Source organism: Nansenia antarctica (assembly GCF_963989245.1).
Source record: "Nansenia antarctica genome assembly, chromosome: 3".
In the NCBI taxonomy this organism is placed as follows: domain Eukaryota; kingdom Metazoa; phylum Chordata; class Actinopteri; order Argentiniformes; family Microstomatidae; genus Nansenia; species Nansenia antarctica.
The window spans coordinates 84,307,152-84,327,451 of record NC_137688.1 but is presented as its reverse complement, the minus strand read 5'-3'; the positions used below and the strand labels follow the sequence as shown (position 1 = coordinate 84,327,451).

Below are 20,300 nucleotides of genomic sequence, written 5' to 3'. Positions count from 1 at the left end.
GCTGCTGGCAAGACGGTCCAACGGGAACACAACTAACAGGCTACAGTGGCTCACTCAAGAATCGCTTTTCCTGGCGTCTTCAGTTGCTGCACGGTGTGCTCGCTGCTGAATCCGCCATCTTAGATCGGCTTCGTTGCTTCTCTCGTTCTAGTTCTCTCTCGTTCGGCTTCTCTACACACACTCCGACTGACTCCGCCCTTCCGTCTCTTATATACCACCACCGAACGTAGCATCCGGGTCACAGACACACCCCGGATACTACGTCATCAAACATATGCATAAAACATTACAAGAATAATACATATACTTCACGAAACGTATATAATTGTATAGAAAATAACAAAGGAAATACTAGGGGCAAAAATAGGGCTGGTTTGGGGAAACTAAACTGGCACTAAACTGTGGGCCTTCACAACAGCCGCCCCATGAAACCCTCGGTTTCAGTTAACTAAAGAAGGCACACTAGCTAGGCTGCCCCAGCAGCGCGAGGTATGAGGTGATAGTGTCGACCACTCTGCCTGTCTGCCAGGCGGCGCGCGGAAGGGACTGGTCCCTCACCAGTACCACGGCACCTTCGGACATCTTGTCTCTCTCCCTCAGCAGAATCTTCTGCTTCTCCTCCTTCTCCAGGGCGCGGATGTGCTCCTCGAAGCAGAGCAGAGCGTCTTCCTGGTTCATGGTCTCCAGCGCCTCGTACGCAGCGAAGAAGGGGTCGTCCAGCAGGTACTGCTGGGCCTCGGACCAGGTGGTGCAGTGGGTGACGTTGGCCATGTTGTCCAGAATGCTCGTCAGCGCCTCACAGTTCCTCTTCCTGAGCTGCTTGGCTTGTTCCTTCTCCTTCTTAGCCTGGTAGGCCTTAAACACTTGCTTCTTCTCACTCAGCTTGGGCAGGGCGCTGTAGCGTGGGTCGTTGATGATCATTCTCATGGTTTGCTCCCATGACGCGTCGGATGAACCACCATCCTCCTCCAGAAGCTCTTTGAAGGCCTGCTTGGCCTCCTCTTCTGGGTTCCACTTTACTCTCTTCTTCGCCAACTTCGGCCTTTCCTCCTTGGAGGCGTCTACAATACTGGCTGAGACTTTCATGGCTGACGTGTACTCGACGGAGTTGACGGGTGCGTCAATGCTGACCTCGGCCACGTGAGGGTGCATGGCCACCTGCAGGTGTTCCTCGGCAACAGCTGTTGCCGCCATGGCACGGTAGCGCCACCACCGGGACTCCTTAGTCTGGGAGTTGTAGTAGTAAGGCTTCCCATCCAGAGACTTATGCTCTGTCCACAGAGACTTCTTCCTCGGTTGGTCATCCTGTGGTGAACCATTTGTGGTACTAACTGTTCCAGGTGCACTGGCAGCAATAGATTCCACTCCAGGCGGTCCGGTTGGTTGGTGTGCTTCTTCGGTTCGGACATGGAGGGATGACGTAGCTCTCCCGTCCCTCTCTCTCCACTCGGTAGCGCCTTGGAGGGCCCACCCAAGCGCAGTCTTAACAGCCATCGGGCAGCCTCGTGGTCCTCTCAGCGGAGGACGGAGCGACACGATCAGTTCAGCGTTGTCCGAGCCGATGAGAAGGGTTGGCTCCGCTCCTTCTATCGGATGTAGGTCTACTCCCCGTAGGTGGGGATATCTTGCGCGTAACCTCTCCAGGGGGTAGTCGTAGCGGGAGAGCGCTAGCTGGTCGGCGGTGAAGACATTCTGAAGCCGATGTCTATCCGACGGCCGCCCCGCCGGGGAGATAGAGAAGTTGATTCTCGCCCCGGTGACCTCTTTAAGGTCGCGACGTATCGTGCGCAGAGTCAGCTTCTCCGCAGTCCCTTGGAGCCCCAACTGGCGCACTGCCCCCTGGAGAAGGATGGTCCGTTCCGACCCGTCGTCTAGAACGGCGTACGTGTCGTACACAGCGTTGTTGTGGTGAAGTCGGACCTTCACCACCTTCAGTAGAACCTTGGAGCCGCTGCTCTGTGGCGAGTCTAGGTAGTAGACAGGGGTTTCCTCTTCCGGTGCGCGACCGGACCTAGGGCTTCTGTTGCCCTCCGTGGACCTGGCGAGGGAGACCTCGTGTAGGATGTGGAGGTGGACCTCCTCACAGCGGTTGCACTTCCTCCTCAAGGTGCAGTTCTTCGCCAGATGGTCGCGCCCACAGTTCCAGCACCTCTGGTTCTTCTCGAGCCACCTCTGCTTGGCCTCGGTACTCAGGTTGTTGAAGTCACTGCACTCATTGAGCCAGTGCTCGCTGGTGCAGTACGGACATGGCGGTGGACCTCTCCGTCCCTTTGGAGGGGGTTGAGAGGAATCCTTTCCCTCAGGTCGGGTGGTCCTCTCTCTCCGAGGCTCCTCCTCCGTGTGCAGCACTCCTACTGGGCGTCCTCTGTTCGAGCTCGGCCCGTCCCAGCGGTCTCCCTTCTCCCTCTCCTTCTTCGGCTCAGCGTAACCCATGGCGTCTACGTTGGTGTCATGCACTTCCTCCAGTAGGAACTCCGCGAAGGCAGCCATGCTCAGACCCAACTTCCCGGGGTGACGAACGCGCTGCTGTCGCCGGAACCTCTCCTGCCGGAAGCGTGGGATCTTGCGGAGCAGCCGCTCTACGTTGGAGGTGCTGTTGATCTCGCTGGCGCCAGCTGGGCCCTGCGTCTTCAGCATCCCAACCAAGGTGTGCACGCGGAGCGCGAAGTCATCCAGCGCCCGGTCATCCTTGATGGGGGCCTGCTGTTCGAGGGCTTGCAGTTCAGCAAGGGCGTGGTTCCAGGGACGACCGTAGCGGGCATCCAAGTCAGCGAGCGCTCTGGTGTAAGGTGTCGGTGCGGAGGCATGGGCCAGTACCATGTTGTGGGCTCTGGGGTTCCTCACATGCTGAAGGAGAATCGCATATTTGTAGGACTCTGAGCAGGAGTTGTCCAAGAGCGTGTCTAGGCAGATGCGTAGCTCCACATACTGGCTCCTGTCCTCGTCCTTGAAGAAGGGGAACTTGGGTCCCTCCACCTGGGGGAACATCCTGTAGTGGATCATCGGTGCTGGAGTGACGGTCTGGGTGTCCGGCCTGCATGCATTTTGGTGCACTGGAGGACCTAGGGGTGTGCTACGCTCTTGGGGGATGACTCCCCTCCCGGGCAGCGACGCTGGCTCCCTCTGGGCCGCGTAGCGGTCGGGTCCCTGGTCCTCTTCCTTCCAGGTGGTCAGCTGGGCCTGTGGTTGGACAGTCCTGGCGGGGGTCATGGAGCCATCGGCGGGGGGTTCAGGAGATGGCACTCGAGAGGGCCGTGCGGATGATACTCTGGAGCTACAGGCCGACGGAGTTCTGCTGATGCACACGTCGCGCATGGTCTGCATCATTTCCTCCATCTTCTCTGCGTGCAGTTGCTCTCTCGCCATCTGCCTCTCCGCCGCGCGTTCCGCCCCCTCCATCTGGAGGCGCTCGCGCTCGTACTGGATGCGTTCCCTCTCTAACGCCTCCTGGCGCTGTCTCTCCGCCGCACGTTCCGCTCCGTTCATCTGCCTCTCCGTCTGGAGGCGGTCGCGCTCCATCTGGAAGCGTTCACGTTCTAGCGCCTCCTGGCGCTGGAGGCTGGCCACGCGTTCCGCTCCGTCCATCTGGAGGCGTTCGCGTTCTAGCGCCTCCTGGCGCTGGAGGCTGGCCACGCGTTCCGCTCCGTCCATCTGGAGGCGTTCGCGTTCTAGCGCCTCCTGGCGCTGTCTCTCCGCCGTCCCCATCTGGAGGCGTTCACGCTCGAAATGGATGCGTTCCCTCTCTCGTTCACGCTCGAACTGGAGGCGTTCTCGCTCTAACGTCACCTCGGCCTGTTGGCGCTCCCGCTCTAACGCCATCTCGGCCTGTTGGCGCATACATTCGGACAGCGCGGCACCACTCCCTCTGGAGTGCAGGCTATCCGCCCCAGAGGCAGAACTGCCCACGGAAGCCCTGGACCGGTAGGAAGCCACGGAGCGACAGGAGCTAGGTCTCGAGCGCGCCGTACTGGGAGGCAGATCGTTAAGGCTGAGGCCCTCCCTCTTCCGCCCGCAGGCGCTGTCGGACCGGGCCTCTCCTTCCTGTTCTTCCGTTTCCACGGCAAAACCCTGCGGTTCTGCCATCTCATCCTCAGGCTGGTGCTCGTTGAGGGCTGTCTCAGTGCTAGCCACCCGCGCGCCGGCGGACACCTCGGCCTCTCCGACCACTGTATCCCGTGGAGTGCGCTCCTCGCTATCACTCAGGGAGCTTTCGAGCTCAAGCTCATACTCCTGTAACCTCGGAGGCAACCGCGGGACTCTCTGTGGTCGTGGCTCTGGCTCAGGGGGCGGAGAAGGGGGGGTAACTGTCTGGTCTGGTTGGCTGCGCTCAGCCATGCTATCACTACACTACCAATCCGGCTCGAAGGACCAAATGTAACCAGGGAGTAGCTGAAAAGGACTGTATACTTTTAGGAAAGGGCTGGTTATCTAACTAAGGGAGCTAAATAGGCAGTATAAGAGGATACAGGCAGGGGGCGACAGCAAACCGTTAGACTAGCAGTTAAGGTCGTTAGCATTAGCAAGGGAACTAGCATTAGCATTAGCCTTCAAACAACTAGCATTAGCATTGAAGCTACAAACAACTAACACACGGTATTACAGATGAACAACACATTTATTACACGACGGTTGTATACATCCCCATATATACATTCCCACCCGGCCGGCCACACACACTCTCAATCACTCACTGACAGTCTCTGGCCTGAACCGGCTTATAGTCCAGTGGCGTGGTGCGCGTTGAGGCCTGGTTGACTGGCATGTGCGTCGACGAAGTGGTCCGCGTTGAAGCTCCGCTGGAGTCTGTGGTTGCTCGTGGAGACGACGATTAATGTCCAGCTGGCGTCCCGCTTGGTCCCACGGTGAACAGCCGGCTGCTGGCAAGACGGTCCAACGGGAACACAACTAACAGGCTACAGTGGCTCACTCAAGAATCGCTTTTCCTGGCGTCTTCAGTTGCTGCACGGTGTGCTCGCTGCTGAATCCGCCATCTTAGATCGGCTTCGTTGCTTCTCTCGTTCTAGTTCTCTCTCGTTCGGCTTCTCTACACACACTCCGACTGACTCCGCCCTTCCGTCTCTTATATACCACCACCGAACGTAGCATCCGGGTCACAGACACACCCCGGATACTACGTCATCAAACATATGCATAAAACATTACAAGAATAATACATATACTTCACGAAACGTATATAATTGTATAGAAAATAACAAAGGAAATACTAGGGGCAAAAATAGGGCTGGTTTGGGGAAACTAAACTGGCACTAAACTGTGGGCCTTCACAACACCTATACTTGCCATACTGTACCTATCACTATGACTATCATGTTTTATATCACTATAACACTTCTGGTTAGATGCTAAACTGCATTTCGTTGTCTGGTACTTTGACCAAACAGGGCTTCACATGTCAGCCACTAACTAACTAACCTCCATAATGTCTATTTCACAGAAAATGGCAACTGATGACAAAGTCGCCATCCTAACAGAGGATGAGGAGGACCATAAGAGGAAGTATGTCCTCGCCGAGCCTTTTAACAGTCTGTCCCTGGAGCTGCAGACAGACCCCCCCCCCTCCTCCTCCTCCTCCGTACCCGACTCAGACACACCTGCTCCGGGGACACCACCTGCTGCCTCCTCCCCGCCCAGGGCCACAGACTGCTGCGAGAGACTCTGGCTCCGAGTCAACACCCAACTCCTCGTCTCTAAAGTGTTCTACTTCTTCTTCTACGCCGCCTACGGCTCCCTCCATCCCCTCCTAGCGGTGTACTACAAACAGCTCGGCATGTCAGCCAGCCGCAGCGGCCTGCTGGTTGGAATCCGCTACTTTATTGAATTCTGCAGCGCCCCCTTCTGGGGGGTGGTGGCCGACCGCTTCAAGAAGGGGAAACCGGTGTTGCTTTTCTCCGTGCTGTGTTGGTTGGTGTTCAACCTCGGCATCGGCTTCGTCAAACCAGCTGGCATGAGCTGTCGGGAAGTGGGTTTCACCACAGTGGCCCCCGCCACGCTTCCTTCCACCGTAGCCCCCATGAATGTCACACTACCGCCTACTACAGGTAACTCCACCAATCACACGGCGAGAAGAAGACGTCGGGATTTGGACGGCCGATCGCCATTGCTTTTGACTGACCTCGGTTCCGCCTCTCACGTACGGCGCAGGTATGAACGAAACGCCGATTCGGACTCCAATTTCACGGTCACGGTGGTTCCTTACGAGCAGGGGAACACCACCACCGGTCACGTTCTGTCAAACACCACCCCCGCCGCGACGACGACTTTGAGTTCGACCACTCACGCCCCCCCGCCCCCGGCCCCGACCTTCCCCAAAACGTACGTCATCGTCTTCAACCAAGACCAGGTGGAGACCATCTTCCTCCTGATCCTGCTGGTCATCATCGTCGGGGAGTTCTTCAGCGCCCCGGCCGTGACCATCGTGGACACAGTCACCCTGCAGTACCTGGGCACCCGCCGCGACCGCTACGGCCTGCAGCGGATGTGGGGCTCCCTGGGCTGGGGCCTGGCCATGCTGCTGGTGGGCATCTGGATCGACCACACGCACCTGACGGTCCCCATCGAAGGCCTGGGCTGCGTGGCGCCCGAGTACAGGAACTACCAGATCGCCTTCATCGTGTTCGGCGTCCTGATGGCCGTGGCCCTGGTGGTCGCCACGCAGTTCTACTTCGACAGCGGCGAGTACCGGCGAGAGCTGATGCAGGGGAACGAAGAGGCGACGGGGGCGGGGGCGGGGGCGGTCCCGCAGGGAGTCAGGAGCGTGGTGTCCCCCTCCTCGGAGGGCAGCTTGGGGGGGGACCAGTCCCCCGAGTCCAGCAGCAGCAGCGCAGCCGACCAGTTCACGTACAGCGACCTGCTGCGGCTGCTCTGCAGCGTCCGGTACAGCACGGTGCTGTTCGTCGCCTGGTTCATGGGGTTCGGTTACGGCTTCATGTTCACCTTCCTCTACTGGCACCTGGAGGACCTGAAGGGAACGCCGACGCTGTTCGGAGTCTGCTCTGTCCTGAGCCACATGGCCGAGCTCGCCGCCTACTTCACCAGCCACAAGTTCATAGAGCTGGTGGGCCACATCAGGTAAGGGATGGTGTTGGTGTGGAGCAGGCTGATATTATGACTTAGGAAGGGACATCACATGATCCTCTTCATGTCTTAAGCAGATGGTTTTAGCATTCCATTGAGGCTTTTTTCAGTTGTTGTTAATGTTGTTTTTGTTGACTTTATTTAGCACACATGAAAGAAGGCTTGTACATAGTTCCACTCCCGTCAATAGCTAGGTTTCAATATAACATAAAGAACATTTGATTACATGTAATACATGTAAATGAGGTAAAAGAAACCACAAATAGACTTTCACACTCACCACCCCCTTTATGATGTCAACGACAGTACTGAATGCCCCACTGTGAAACAATTACTGGCACAGGGGTATTTGAGAATGACGTATCTGTTGCACAGCGCACTGGCATTTGAGAGTGTGGTGTGAGAGAGAGAGAGAGAGAGAGAGAGAGAGAGAGAGAGAGAGAGAGAGAGAGAGAGAGAGAGAGAGAGAGAGAGAGAGAGAGAGAGAGAGAGAGAGAGAGAGAGAGAGAGAGAGAGAGAGAGAGAGAGAGAGAGAGAGAGAGAGAGAGAGAGAGAGAGAGAGAGAGAGAGAGAGAGAGAGAGAGAGAGAGAGAGAGAGAGAGAGAGAGAGAGAGAGAGAGAGGAGAGAGAGAGAGAGAGAGAGAGAGAGAGAGAGAGAGAGAGAGAGAGAGAGAGAGAGAGAGAGAGAGAGAGAGAGAGAGAGAGAGAGAGAGAGAGAGAGAGAGAGAGAGAGAGAGAGAGAGAGAGAGAGAGAGACGCTCAGGCAGCTTTGGGACCCATGTTTTAACATCTTAACTGCTCCTCACCACCACGTCTCCTAAAGACACCCGCTTTCCCCTCTACTGTGTCCCCAAGAACTTCTATTGCCCCCCTTGTACTGTTTCTCAGTTTCTCCAGTAATATAAAAAAAAATATATATATATATATATAGTTTTAGTAGAAGGCGATAATAGGGAGAAGGTTTTTCCTTCTATCAGTGGCCCCGGGCCCGAGCTAGAGTACTCTTCCTGCAACGAATGGTGGACTGCTGATTCACATGCTTAGTATTCAAATGTATTGATTGTAAGTCGCTTTGGAATAAGGCGTCTGCTAAATGCCAAACATTTAAATGTAAAAAAATGTAAACTCACAATATCACCACCTATTAGCGAGACAGAGCCTTGTAGTGGGTTTTGGGTTATTTATTAGTTGAGGACACCAAGCATTTTTGTAATGTGGCTTTTATTAAGTGATAGCAACATTAACAGATGTCCATCAGAGATGAAGTGGCTTTCCAACCACATGAACATACTTTTCATCCTGGAAGTGTAACAGTTACATTACAGTAGTTCAAAGGTTTCTGTGATCTTTTGTTAGATGTACGTCTGTGTTTTACACCTATCAAGTGCCAATCTATCTAAGTGCCTCTACGTTATTTCTTTGGACCATGGATGAATGAATTTCCCTGTAGAATTATGATAACACTCCACACATCACTCTGCTCTAACCTTTTTTTGTGATATTATTTTCTTATTTAACACCGTACCTTGTGTTCAAGTATACCTTTCTCTCTACCTGTAGAGATGACACTGACTGTCTATTCAACAAGCAGAGATAGAATGTAGTACATGTTTAGTTTTACAAGTTGGAGTAGTTAACCTCTCAAGGTCATGTTACTAATAAGCTGTTTCCCACCCCAGGGTCCTGTACATTGGCTTGGCGTGCAACACAGCTCGCTACCTGTATATTTCTTATTTGGAGAACGCGTGGATAGTCCTGCCCATGGAGGTCCTTCAAGGTAAGCGGGGGGACAACAGACAGTGACATCATGTTCTTTGCATTAGACCAGGGGTGTGAGACACAGTCCATTAGACCAGGGGTGACCAGACACAGTCCATTAGACCAGGGGTGACCAGACACAGTCCATTAGACCAGGGGTGACCAGACACAGTCCATTAGACCAGGGGTGACCAGACACAGTCCATTAGACCAGGGGTGTGAGACACAGTCCATTAGACCAGGGGTGACAGACAGACACAGTCCATTAGACCAGGGGTGACCAGACACAGTCCATTAGACCAGGGGTGACCAGACACAGCCCATTAGACCAGGGGTGACCAGACACAGACCATTAGACCAGGGGTGACCAGACACAGACCATTAGACCAGGGGTGACCAGACACAGTCCATTAGACCAGGGGTGACCAGACACAGTCCATTAGACCAGGGGTGACCAGACACAGTCCATTAGACCAGGGGTGACAGACACAGTCCATTAGACCAGGGGTGACAGACACAGTCCATTAGACCAGGGGTGACAGACACAGTCCATTAGACCAGGGGTGACAGACACAGTCCATTAGACCAGGGGTGACCAGACACAGTCCATTAGACCAGGGGTGACCAGACACAGTCCATTAGACCAGGGGTGACCAGACACAGCCCGGGGATCTGCTAAAAAAGGATAGATGGTTTTTAAGGATAGATCTGGGTTGATTGATAGCAGGTGTTTATGAAAAAGGACATAAACAAGTTAGACTCCTACTTATGGTACATATATGTATTGTACTTGGTAAAGTAGATATACAGTATATAGTATAACAAAATAAAATACATACAGTATATATTTTATATAGAGTTTGAGTGGGCTGCTGTAATATTGAGCTCTGTGGCATTGTGGGTAGGCTGAGTATAGGCAACTGTAATAGGGGTATTGTAATAATACTGTATGAGGCACTGGTGCACACAGCAGTGGACGTTAGTTTAGTTTTACTAACAAATGTGAAAAAGAAAAAATCGGCCCGCATGAGGTTGCATTCGCTCCAATGCAGCCTGCGACCAAAACAAGTTTGACACCCCGGGCAACAGTCATCCAGCCTCAGAAAGACCAAGAAGGTATTACAGAAAGTATTCATAAAAGTGCCATTACAACATCAAACAGAGCAATACAAAAAACTGTCATTTTAAATACAGTACAGCGTAACCAACAGGGAACGTCATGGAATGCCTCAAGCCTCATGACGTGACTAGTGGACGTAATAGTCGCCTTAAATGCTGTTAATTCTTTTGTGTTGCGTCATAGAACACTTAGGAGCCAGTTTGATGGCTCTAGACTAGTCAGACCAACCAGTCCCTCTCCCAACTTCTTCATATTGTTCACTGTACAAATATGTTCGTTCACTATTGGGTTCTGCTTTTCTAGTTAATCATCATCAACCCCACCCTGCATTGTTCAGTAACATTACAGGCCACAGGATGCAACCAACGTACAACGCTTTAGTAGAGAAAAAAATACATCTCTTGTTTCAGCTCGGTAGCCTTTTTGAGTGTGTGACTATCATTTTTGTTCTCAGTTTCGATTGTTTGATTTGTTGTAAAACTGTTTGCTTTGGCGCTGGCTTCACTCTGAGCCGTACATCCTAGAGAGAGGAGTGTTTTACCCCACCCACAGAACTAAGAGAGATGAGGTTATCACAGGACTTCATCTGCATGCAACCATCACGTCGAACGAACACTCACTCACAGGCCCGGGTGCTGAGCAGAAGGGATGAGTCAGCACGTGTCACCACATCCTTATCTTCTGGGCTAGAGCTCAAATAACATCAAAAGAAGCACAGTTTCCTCTCTGGATATTTTTTTCAAATGTGTTTTGCTGTTGAAAACAGCAACTGATAGTTGAGGCAGGTTAAGACATGTGTCTGTTTTTTTATTTGTATTTTCTGAAAAATGTGAGTTGTTGAAATGGCAGGATGCAGTCGTTGATTGTTTTGGATTTACAAATGTTTTGCTCGTAATGGCTTTCCTCTTGGCATCATTCAGTGACTAGGCTGTACAGTACTTAAGTGTTCAACACATCAACATTTTTTAATTCAACATATTTCCACTGCAGCTATTAACAGGACATTTAGACCAGACCAAACTTGTCTTGCCTAGAAGTGTTGTTTTATTGAGTTAATAATGTATTAATAATGTATTAACTCAATAAAACAAGGCAAGGCTAGGCAAGGCACATTTATTTGTATAGCACATTTTCATACACAGAGGCAATTCAAGCGCTTTACATCAAATAGATATAAAAAGGGAAGTATAAAAAAAGATTTAAAAGAGTATTAAAGGCATAACATTAATTTAAAAAGTCACATATCTTAATGATTAAAGGCAGAGGTTACTACAGTAGAGAGCAGAGTCTTTAGCCTATTTTTAAAAGTAGCCAGTTGGGGCAGATCTAAGATCTTCCGGGAAGTTTCTTCCAGCTAACTGAACACAACGTCATCCTGTTTTGTTTTCATCCTAGGATCCATGACCTCTGTGTTGGTTTGTAGGTGTGATTGACCCATGACCCCTGTGTTGGTTTGTGTTGGTTTGTAGGTGTGACCCACGCCTCCGTGTGGGCGGCCTGTATCTCCTACCTGAGTGCTGCGGTGCCCCCGGCCCTGCGGACCTCCGCCCAGGGCATCCTGCAGGGCGTCCACCTGGGCCTGGGCCGTGGCTGTGGCGCCATGGTGGGGGGAGTCTTTGTCAACTACTTTGGTATGAAACCGGCCCCGTAGTGTCAGTTCTGATCTCCAGTAGACAGGCTACCTACCACATTATGTTCTTACTGTTAAGTTTGATTTGGTTTGTTTGTGTCTCTTTCTAGGAGCGGCAGAGACCTTTAGAGGGATCGGGATGGCGTCTCTCGTCATCCTCCTCATCTTTTCCTTAATCCAATATCTCACCGGACAAAGCGAGGAGAAGGGTGAGGGAGGGGGGGGGGGGGGATGCCATTCAATCATTCATTCAATCATTCATTCAATCATTCATTCAATCATTCATTCAATCATTCATTCATTCAATCATTCATTCAAACATTCATTCAATCATTCATTCAATCAATCAATCATTCATTCAAACATTCATTCAATCAATCATTCATTCAATCATTCATTCAATCATTCATTCAATCATTCATTCATTCAATCATTCATTCAAACATTCATTCAATCATTCATTCAATCAATCATTCATTCAATCATTCATTCAATCATTCATTCAATCATTCATTCATTCAATCATTCATTCAAACATTCATTCAATCATTCATTCAATCATTCATTCAATCAATCATTCAATCATTCATTCAATCATTCATTCAATCAATCATTCATTCAATCATTCATTCAATCATTCATTCAATCATTCATTCATTCAATCATTCATTCAAACATTCATTCAATCATTCATTCAATCAATCATTCATTCAATCATTCATTCAATCATTCATTCAATCATTCATTCATTCAATCATTCATTCAAACATTCATTCAATCATTCATTCAATCATTCATTCAAACATTCATTCAATCATTCATTCAATCATTCATTCAATCAATCATTCATTCAATCATTCATTCAATCATTCATTCAATCATTCATTCAATCAATCATTCATTCATTCATTCATTCAATCATTCATTCATTCATTCATTCATTCATATCCTTTAGCTCACTAACTGCCAGAGAAATTCCGGAACACTCATCACGTAAAGTGCCATAAAGCATTGTATGTGGTATTTACCTAGCAACAATACTTTGATTACAAAAAGCATCATAATTTATGCATTTTTGGCGAATAAAGGCGCCCCTTGGCGCAGTAGAATGTTAAAAATTCTGACAACTTTATTCACGCTCTGCAACTGAACGAGTTAACACTAGAAGAGCCGTGAGGGGTCATTGTGACCCCTGTGAGTAAAAAAAACTATTCTATCTTTGCACTCGATCAAATTTCAGGACCCTCCTTTCATGACTTTTCCTAGATATGTGCGTTCTACCACCCAGTATCCTTACATTTTCAAAATCACTTCAGGATAAGATGTTTTGCAGTTTTTCTGTGTAGGAGGCAGGCTAATAAAAGAAGCGCCCTCTAGTGATCTCTGTGTGTAAATAGCAGATTTATATTCTAAAAAGGGGGTCTATTTGACCCCCAAGGCAGCTCTACTACAGTAGTAGGTAAAATAGGCACGGCTGTTGTAGTGTTAAATGATATTTTCCGTGACGGAAAAAGAAACCGATCGTCTTCCTCTTCCTCCTCCTCTGCAGAGGACCAGATGCTGGCTGAGAACATCCCCGTGCCCTCCAGCCCCGTGCCCATCGCCACCATCGACCTGGTGCAGAGCCAGAGTGGCGGTATGACCGCGGCGCCGCCCCGACAGGAGCTCCGGCTGCCCCCCAGGAAGACCAAACACCAGGAGGAGCAGGAGGACGTCAACAAGCCGGCCTGGGTGCTGTCAGGCTCGCCCTGGGTCACCGTGGCCTTCGCCATCTCTCAGATCAGAGAGCTGGTCCTCCTCACCAAGAACCACCCGCCCACAGAGACTCAGCCCCTGCAGGTGAGGCTACGGCCGTTTATAAAATGTTTTTGTTTTTATGAAACCTTTATTTAACCAGTGACCTCATTGAGATAAGGAATCTCTTTGACCTGGCCAAGAGGGGTAGCACAAGGACACGGGCATACATTCAATACACAGATAGACGTCATACAAAATAACTTAAATAAATTAAAAGCAGGTTTGGGCGGGCACAGATACTGAATTAAAAGCAATGACAACTTCCAATGCTTTCACCTTCTAAGACCTTTAAAATCGCTATGAAAGCATCATAACTGATTAGTTATGTTATGTCATGGTCAAGACGAGGGCTCAAAGAGGGGAAACAGTGTTGTTCTCTCCATGTGCTAGCAGCTAGCCTACAGCAGGGGAAATAAGTATTCAACAAGTTTTTTTTTATTCAACATATCTCCATTGCAGCTATTCACATTTTCAAATTACATTTGAAGTAAGTAAGTAAGTAAGTAAAGCTTTATTTATACAGCGCCTTTCATACAAGAAATGCAGCTCAAAGTGCTTTACAACAGGGATAAAAAAGTTAATATAAAAACATATATAAGCATAAAATGAATATAAAAGCAGGGGAAGTAGTAAAACGGTAAAAAGAAGATAAAGATAAAATACAATAAAAGAAGAGAAACAAATGTAAGAAATAAATAGTAAAAACATTTAATAACACAGTCTTAATCCCCCCCACACAAGTGAGGTTCCATCCCCTAAACCGAAGTTTAGGTTCCACTGCCTTAATAAAATACTTAAGGACTTTGTACCACTGAGTCCCTTGCCTTGAAAATATTTAAGACATCATTTGTCTTAAGTAAGTGAATCATCTATCCATCCGTCATCATGAGACAAACAGATCTATGCTAGTAGACCAGTATAGGACCAGGGGCCGCTGGAAGTCCCTCCCTCATCACGTCATCATCCCCACACCTTCTGAACACGTCAGGCACTGTCAACAATGACGCAAGGTTGGGCAACTATGTTCATTCATGCAAAGACAGACAGGGACTCCTTCTGTTTATTAAAAGGGTTGGTGTCTGGATGTCCACGTACACCACGTTAGTTACAACGTTAATTGTGTTAATTACACCATGTTAATTACGACTTGTGTTTACTTTTTGGTAATTATGGCTTATTTCCCCCACTGTAAGTGTATACTGTACTTTTTTGTTGTTGCTGTTTTATGATAATTAATAATAATAATAATAATTTTGAATGTGTGATTTGTTTTATTAGATTAGAGTAGATTCACTTTATTGTCATTACATAGTACAAGACAATGCAACGAAATGATTGTGCGTCTAGCCAGAAGTGCAACAAATAGCAATTATATTGCTAATTATATTATATTGCTTTATTATATTATAATTATATTGCTATTATTTGTTCATGATTTCATATTAACACTTTTCTTTCAATTCTACGCCTTCCTACACAAGAAGAAAGGTGAGAAAATATACTGTTGCACAGGTTGATGGAACTCTTCCCTGGGTTGAGAGTAAAATGGTTATGTGGTGTGTGCGTGTGTGCGTGTGTGTGTGTGTGCGTGTGTGCATGTGCGTGTGTGTGTGTGTGCATGTGTGTGTTTGTGTGTTTGTGTGTGTGTGGGGTGATGGCTTGGGAAAATATCCGGACTCCCTAGTGTACGTAGTGCATGGTTTGACTATCAGCTCTTGAGTGTGTCAAATACTTTGTCATCGAGGCTTGTAAACCAATGAGGTTCCTTTCCCTGTTTGCTAGGAGACAAATGAGCGGCGCTCTAGTAGTGAATATGAAGCGGTGGAGACGTCACGCCCTGACCCTGGCCACAGCGCCGATCAACGGGAGGAGTACACCCCCCCACCACCGGGGGCGCCCACCACCTCGTCCTGACTCCCCCTCCCTTCACGGACTCAAGCTCTCTCTGCCGGGGCAGACTACTTCAGATGGCCTTTGTCGCGGAGGCTTGTGTTATTTACACAGAGCTGCCACTCGCAGTAAAGGTCCTTCTCCTTTGACTGCTTTTACCAGGTATATAAGTAGGAAAAGCATAAACGTACGAGAGCACTGCTGCCCTGGGAATAGGATAACGTCCTTTAAAGTCTTGCTGACAAGTTTGTTGGATCATGGGACCATAAAGGAGATGTTGGTATGTAGAAGTGCCTCTTTTACATGCCTTTAAATGTGTGTTATATTCATGTTATACTGTACAGTACACCACCAACTCTGACTAACTAGTGTATCTGTCTGTCTGTAATGTTCGTTATATCTGCATAATGCTGCATAATGTCCTGTCTGTGTAAGTAAGTCATCTGACATTCTGTTAATAATACTTTTCGTCTAGATCTGGTATTATGCTGGAAAAGTGAACGCATCACAATCAAAGAATACCATGACAACAAGACATACGTAGTATGTCGAGAGTAATAACAAGATTGTCGAGCGTGATGATAAAATATTTTTTTGGGGTGTTTGTGTTTGATATTCGAGACCTACTGTATGTGCTGGTTATTACAAGTAGCTAACATGACCAGTCGCTAATACCGTGTCCAGCATAAGGAATGGGAGTATTTTTTCGTCTTTGGGCTCTAAACCATCCACCTGTTTGGATTTGAAATCAAACAATCACTATGAGGTTAAAGTAGAGATTCTCCGCTTTTATTTGATCGTGATTTGTGTACATAGAAATAACACAACTATTTTGGGCCACCGAAAGTGATGGGACATTTGCCTTGACTGACTGGTGTTTCTGGTTGGACAAGTGTGTTCCATCACATCATTTATAATAATAACAATAATTCATTGGATTTATATAACGCTTTTCCGAGGCTCAAAGACGCTGACAATATGGGGAAAAACAGAAAACACAGAAACAACAAGCAACCGATAACATGAGCACATGACATTTGTGCAGGCAAAAGAGCGATCAATGTCAAGTATTGATTCCATGCTTTGGATTTGCAATTGGAGTCTGCTATTGATGTCAAAAAGAGGACCAAAGAGACGTCGATGAAAGGATGGCCGGGTTACAGTACAGAAAAAAGTATCTGCCCAAGAGTTACAGCATATCACCTGTGAACTGTGAAGCACGGTGGAGGGGGTGTTGTGGTTTGGGCATGTAAAGCTGCCACTACAACTGGCTAACTTGTCTCAACTGGTGATTGTACCAGCAGAATGGATTCTGAAGCGTACAGAAACATCTTGTCTGCTCGAGTACAAGCAAAATGCCTCCAAATGTATTGAATGGTGCTTCGTCATTGATAGGGCTTACACACCGGCAGTTCCGAACGCCGGTTCGCGTTCGCGTTCGGAAACCTCCGAACGTTGGCGCTGTCTGGCGAACGATACACTGGTATGAACGCGGGCTCGTTCGCCAGACAGCGCCAACGTTCAGAGGTTTCGGAACGCGAACGCGAACCGGAGTTCGGAACTGCCGGTGTGAAAGCCCTAACAGTGGCCCACAATGGCCCCAAACATACTGCCGTAGCAACTAGGGAGTTTTTCAGGGCCAAAACGTGGCAAGTTCTTGACTGGCTAAGTCAATCTTCAGATCTAAATCCAATTGAACAGACATTGAATGTCCTAATGATAAGATTTTAGGCACAAAAATACAAAAACAAACAACAACTGAAGACGGCCGCAGTACAGGCCTGGCAGAGCGTCTCCAGAGAACTCACGCGGTCCAGTAATCGCCCGACTCTCCAAAGAACGTCTGCCTTCTTTGTTTCCTCTGTTACATCCAGGTCATCAACTATCCAGAGTGAGCTTCTCAGCTTAAATAACCTTTATGCCATTTTGCTGCTTTATAACTGGCACTTCTGGGGGGTTTTTTGGGGCCCAAAACATTTAAGTTCTGGGCTAGCCAATGCAGGCCATGTGGAAGATCTTAATTTCTTGTGGAGTCGTATTCAGAGGCACTCCTCTAGTTTGTAGCTCTCTTTGATTTGTGAACGCTGCCAAATCTTTGAAGACTTCAATGTACCGGGAAAAATACTGAATTGGACTCCAGTCTTTATGGGTTGTCGTCGGGTCATCTTGACAGCCAGGAAGCCCAGGTAGCACAGGTGTGGAAAAAAACACCAATAAATAAAAGGTAATAACAGGAATAATAATTACTAAAAAACCTCTCACACATCTAATTGGACTAAATGCATTCAGGCCTGTAGAGCATCACAGGATGTGATATGGTCTCCTTTTCTCCTATTTTAGGCAGTTTGCATTTATTTCATGACACCACTTTGGAAATCGTCAAACCTCGAGGATCACTGATAAATAGCACTTATACATTATGCATACTGATGCAATATGTCTGCATTATGGGTTTTACATGACATGGAAATTCCCATTTACTGTAACTAGTATGTTATCTTACCATGAATATCAATAGTGGCTAATTACTGGAACTGAATATTATCCTGGAACTAAATAAAAACATACCTGCTACTCCTAGCCCATAGAGGGTGACGTCTTTCCTGCTCGTGTCTGTCTGTCTGTCTGTATCTGTCTGCACATCTGAGCCTTCTGTATCTTCTTCTTCTTCCTCTTCCTCTTCTCTGTCATCTGACAGCTCCAAATCTGAATCTCCCTCAACTAAATAACATAATAAATGTGCAATAACATAAATGAATGTGCAATAACACTATGTGCAATATGACAACCCTAGTCGTTTTATCTGTATAGTATAGTATAGTGGATAGTGTACATAGCCTTTATTTATGTAAACCAGCTCCTTTCCCTTCTTTTTTTTTGTTTTTTTTTCCTAACACCAGGGGAGCCCCCCCTCCCAAATGTTGTTGTATGGTACCTGTACTATATCAATGACAATAAAGACCATTCATTCATTCATTCATTCATTCATTCATTCATTCAACTGTCCGGTAAAGAATACTTACTCTCTGCTTCAGTTCTGTCTCCTAGAACAATGTTGAGTGTATGAAGATGGTCTTGGTGTCCATTATATTTGACATTCATAAAAGGGCTATTATTTCAAAAAAACACAAATAATTATTATTAATAACTAAATATTATCATTCCTGATAATAAACAAGAACTTATATGATTATCATAGTAAAAAAAACAAGCAATACAATATTTGACTTACCTCTCCTCTTTCCATAATATGTGCTTGTTGGTGTGCTGTCCATTATGGATGAAAACAGAGGAAGTCCCCAGCGTCCCAGCCTGACATCACATGACATATCACTGGAGTCTCAGGGGCTACTCAGGTGGGGTCAGGTGGGGTCAATAGGTCACAAACTTCAGGAAGTTATTGCATACAACGGATTGTCCACCAAATACTAAACAACAACCAAATACTAAACTGTATTGTCTGTATCTGTAGTGGACAGACAATTAATTAGGCCATTACAGTATATTAATCTGTCCCATTACTTTTGGTGCCCTAAAATCAAAAGAAAATATGTATACATTATTTGTTGATCATGTGTACATGGTGAAACCAATATGTACCATTAAATAAAGCTGAGAATCTCTACGTTTTACCTCACAGTAATTGTCTGATTTCAAATCCAAACTGTAGAGTATAGAGCCAAAAGAACAGAGAAAGACAACGCTACACTCTCCCATTAGTTTATGCAGCGTTCCAGATGATTCTGTACCCGTCACTGTGGCAGTGCTGTGCGTTGGTTTGTGTGTCTCCAGCGGTGATCGTTGCCTTTATTCTTTCAGAATGTATTTATTGCTCCTGTCTTCCCGCAGATTTAAGTTAATTTTAAGTTTGTCATTATTGTAAACTGCATCGTTCAAGCTTTCAACACTTTAGATGAGATGCAGAATGTCATGGCAAATAAATCAATGTGTTGAAGAAAAAAACACTGTCACTGCTGATTCTATCTGTTCATTCATTCTATCTTCTATCTTCTATCTTCGTGCAATACTTTGTCAATTCCAAGAAAGGACACTTGGTGGTAGTAGTGTACAAGTACAAGACTCATGAACCATACTACCACTGTGTGTGTGTGTGTGTGTGTGTGTGTGTGTGTGTGTGTGTTGTGTGTGTTGTGTGTGTGTGTGTGTTGCATGCGTGCGTGTGCGTGTGTGTGTGTGTGTGTGTGTGCTTGTGTGTGTGTGTGTGTGTGTGTGTTGCATGCGTGCGTGTGTGTTGCGTGCGTGTGTGTGTGTGTGTGTGTTGCATGCGTGTGTGTTGCGTGCGTGCGTGTGTGTGTGTGTTGTGTGCATGCGTGCAGGTTATTGAGGTCATGGTGGGCCTGCTGCTGATGGGATTGTGTGGGTGGACAGTAATACTGTTCCTCAGAAACTAGACTTGCCATCTGCAGAATCGTCTTGGCGCAAAGCATGTCTAATAGTCTAATAGTGGTGTAAAATGTGTCGACTGGGCTTGTTTGTCTTTACCAGTTGTCTTTGTTTTGAACTGAGAAATTAATTGTTTCCCTCGCCCTCATTATTGCACTTCAGCCGTCAACACTATGCAGTAGGAACCGTCAAATGCAACCGTTTTCCACATCAAATGACTACCGGTATGTTGTCTATTCATGATGTTGACGTGTGATAGTCACGGACACTGGACATCAATGGAGTACATCATTTGTCAAACTTTCATTCTCCGCGTGCGTGAAACAGCATTTCCCCTGTGGCTCAGTTGGTAGAGCATGGGTTCGATTCTTGCTGGGACCATACTGACAATGTATGCACTCACTCCAATGTCAGTCACTTCAAATAGAAATATCATCTCAATGGCATATATACAGTATATTTCAACTTACTTCTTCTTTTATGAAGGAACCGGAAGTAAAGCGCATGTTTTAGTAATTGTGAGCTACAATGGTTGCGTCGATCTTATTTGTATTTTCTGAATTTGTTAAGAGTTTAAGTGTAATCTAGAACCGGCCAAATGATCAT

At 47.4% G+C, this 20,300-nt stretch overlaps 1 protein-coding gene across 1 annotated transcript; it reads left to right on the top strand.

Annotated features, from left to right (window-relative positions):
* Positions 1–5,458: 5,458 nt before the first annotated feature.
* LOC308154528 (major facilitator superfamily domain-containing protein 6-A-like) lies at positions 5,459–15,314 on the top strand (the record flags this gene model as incomplete). The annotated part of the gene is made up of 6 exons (XM_080527675.1): positions 5,459–7,089; positions 8,775–8,872; positions 11,443–11,604; positions 11,714–11,812; positions 13,153–13,442; positions 15,183–15,314. The coding sequence occupies 6 exons, from the start codon at positions 5,459–5,461 to the stop codon at positions 15,312–15,314; spliced, it is 2,412 nt and encodes an 803-aa protein (XP_080383801.1).
* Positions 15,315–20,300: the final 4,986 nt, after the last annotated feature.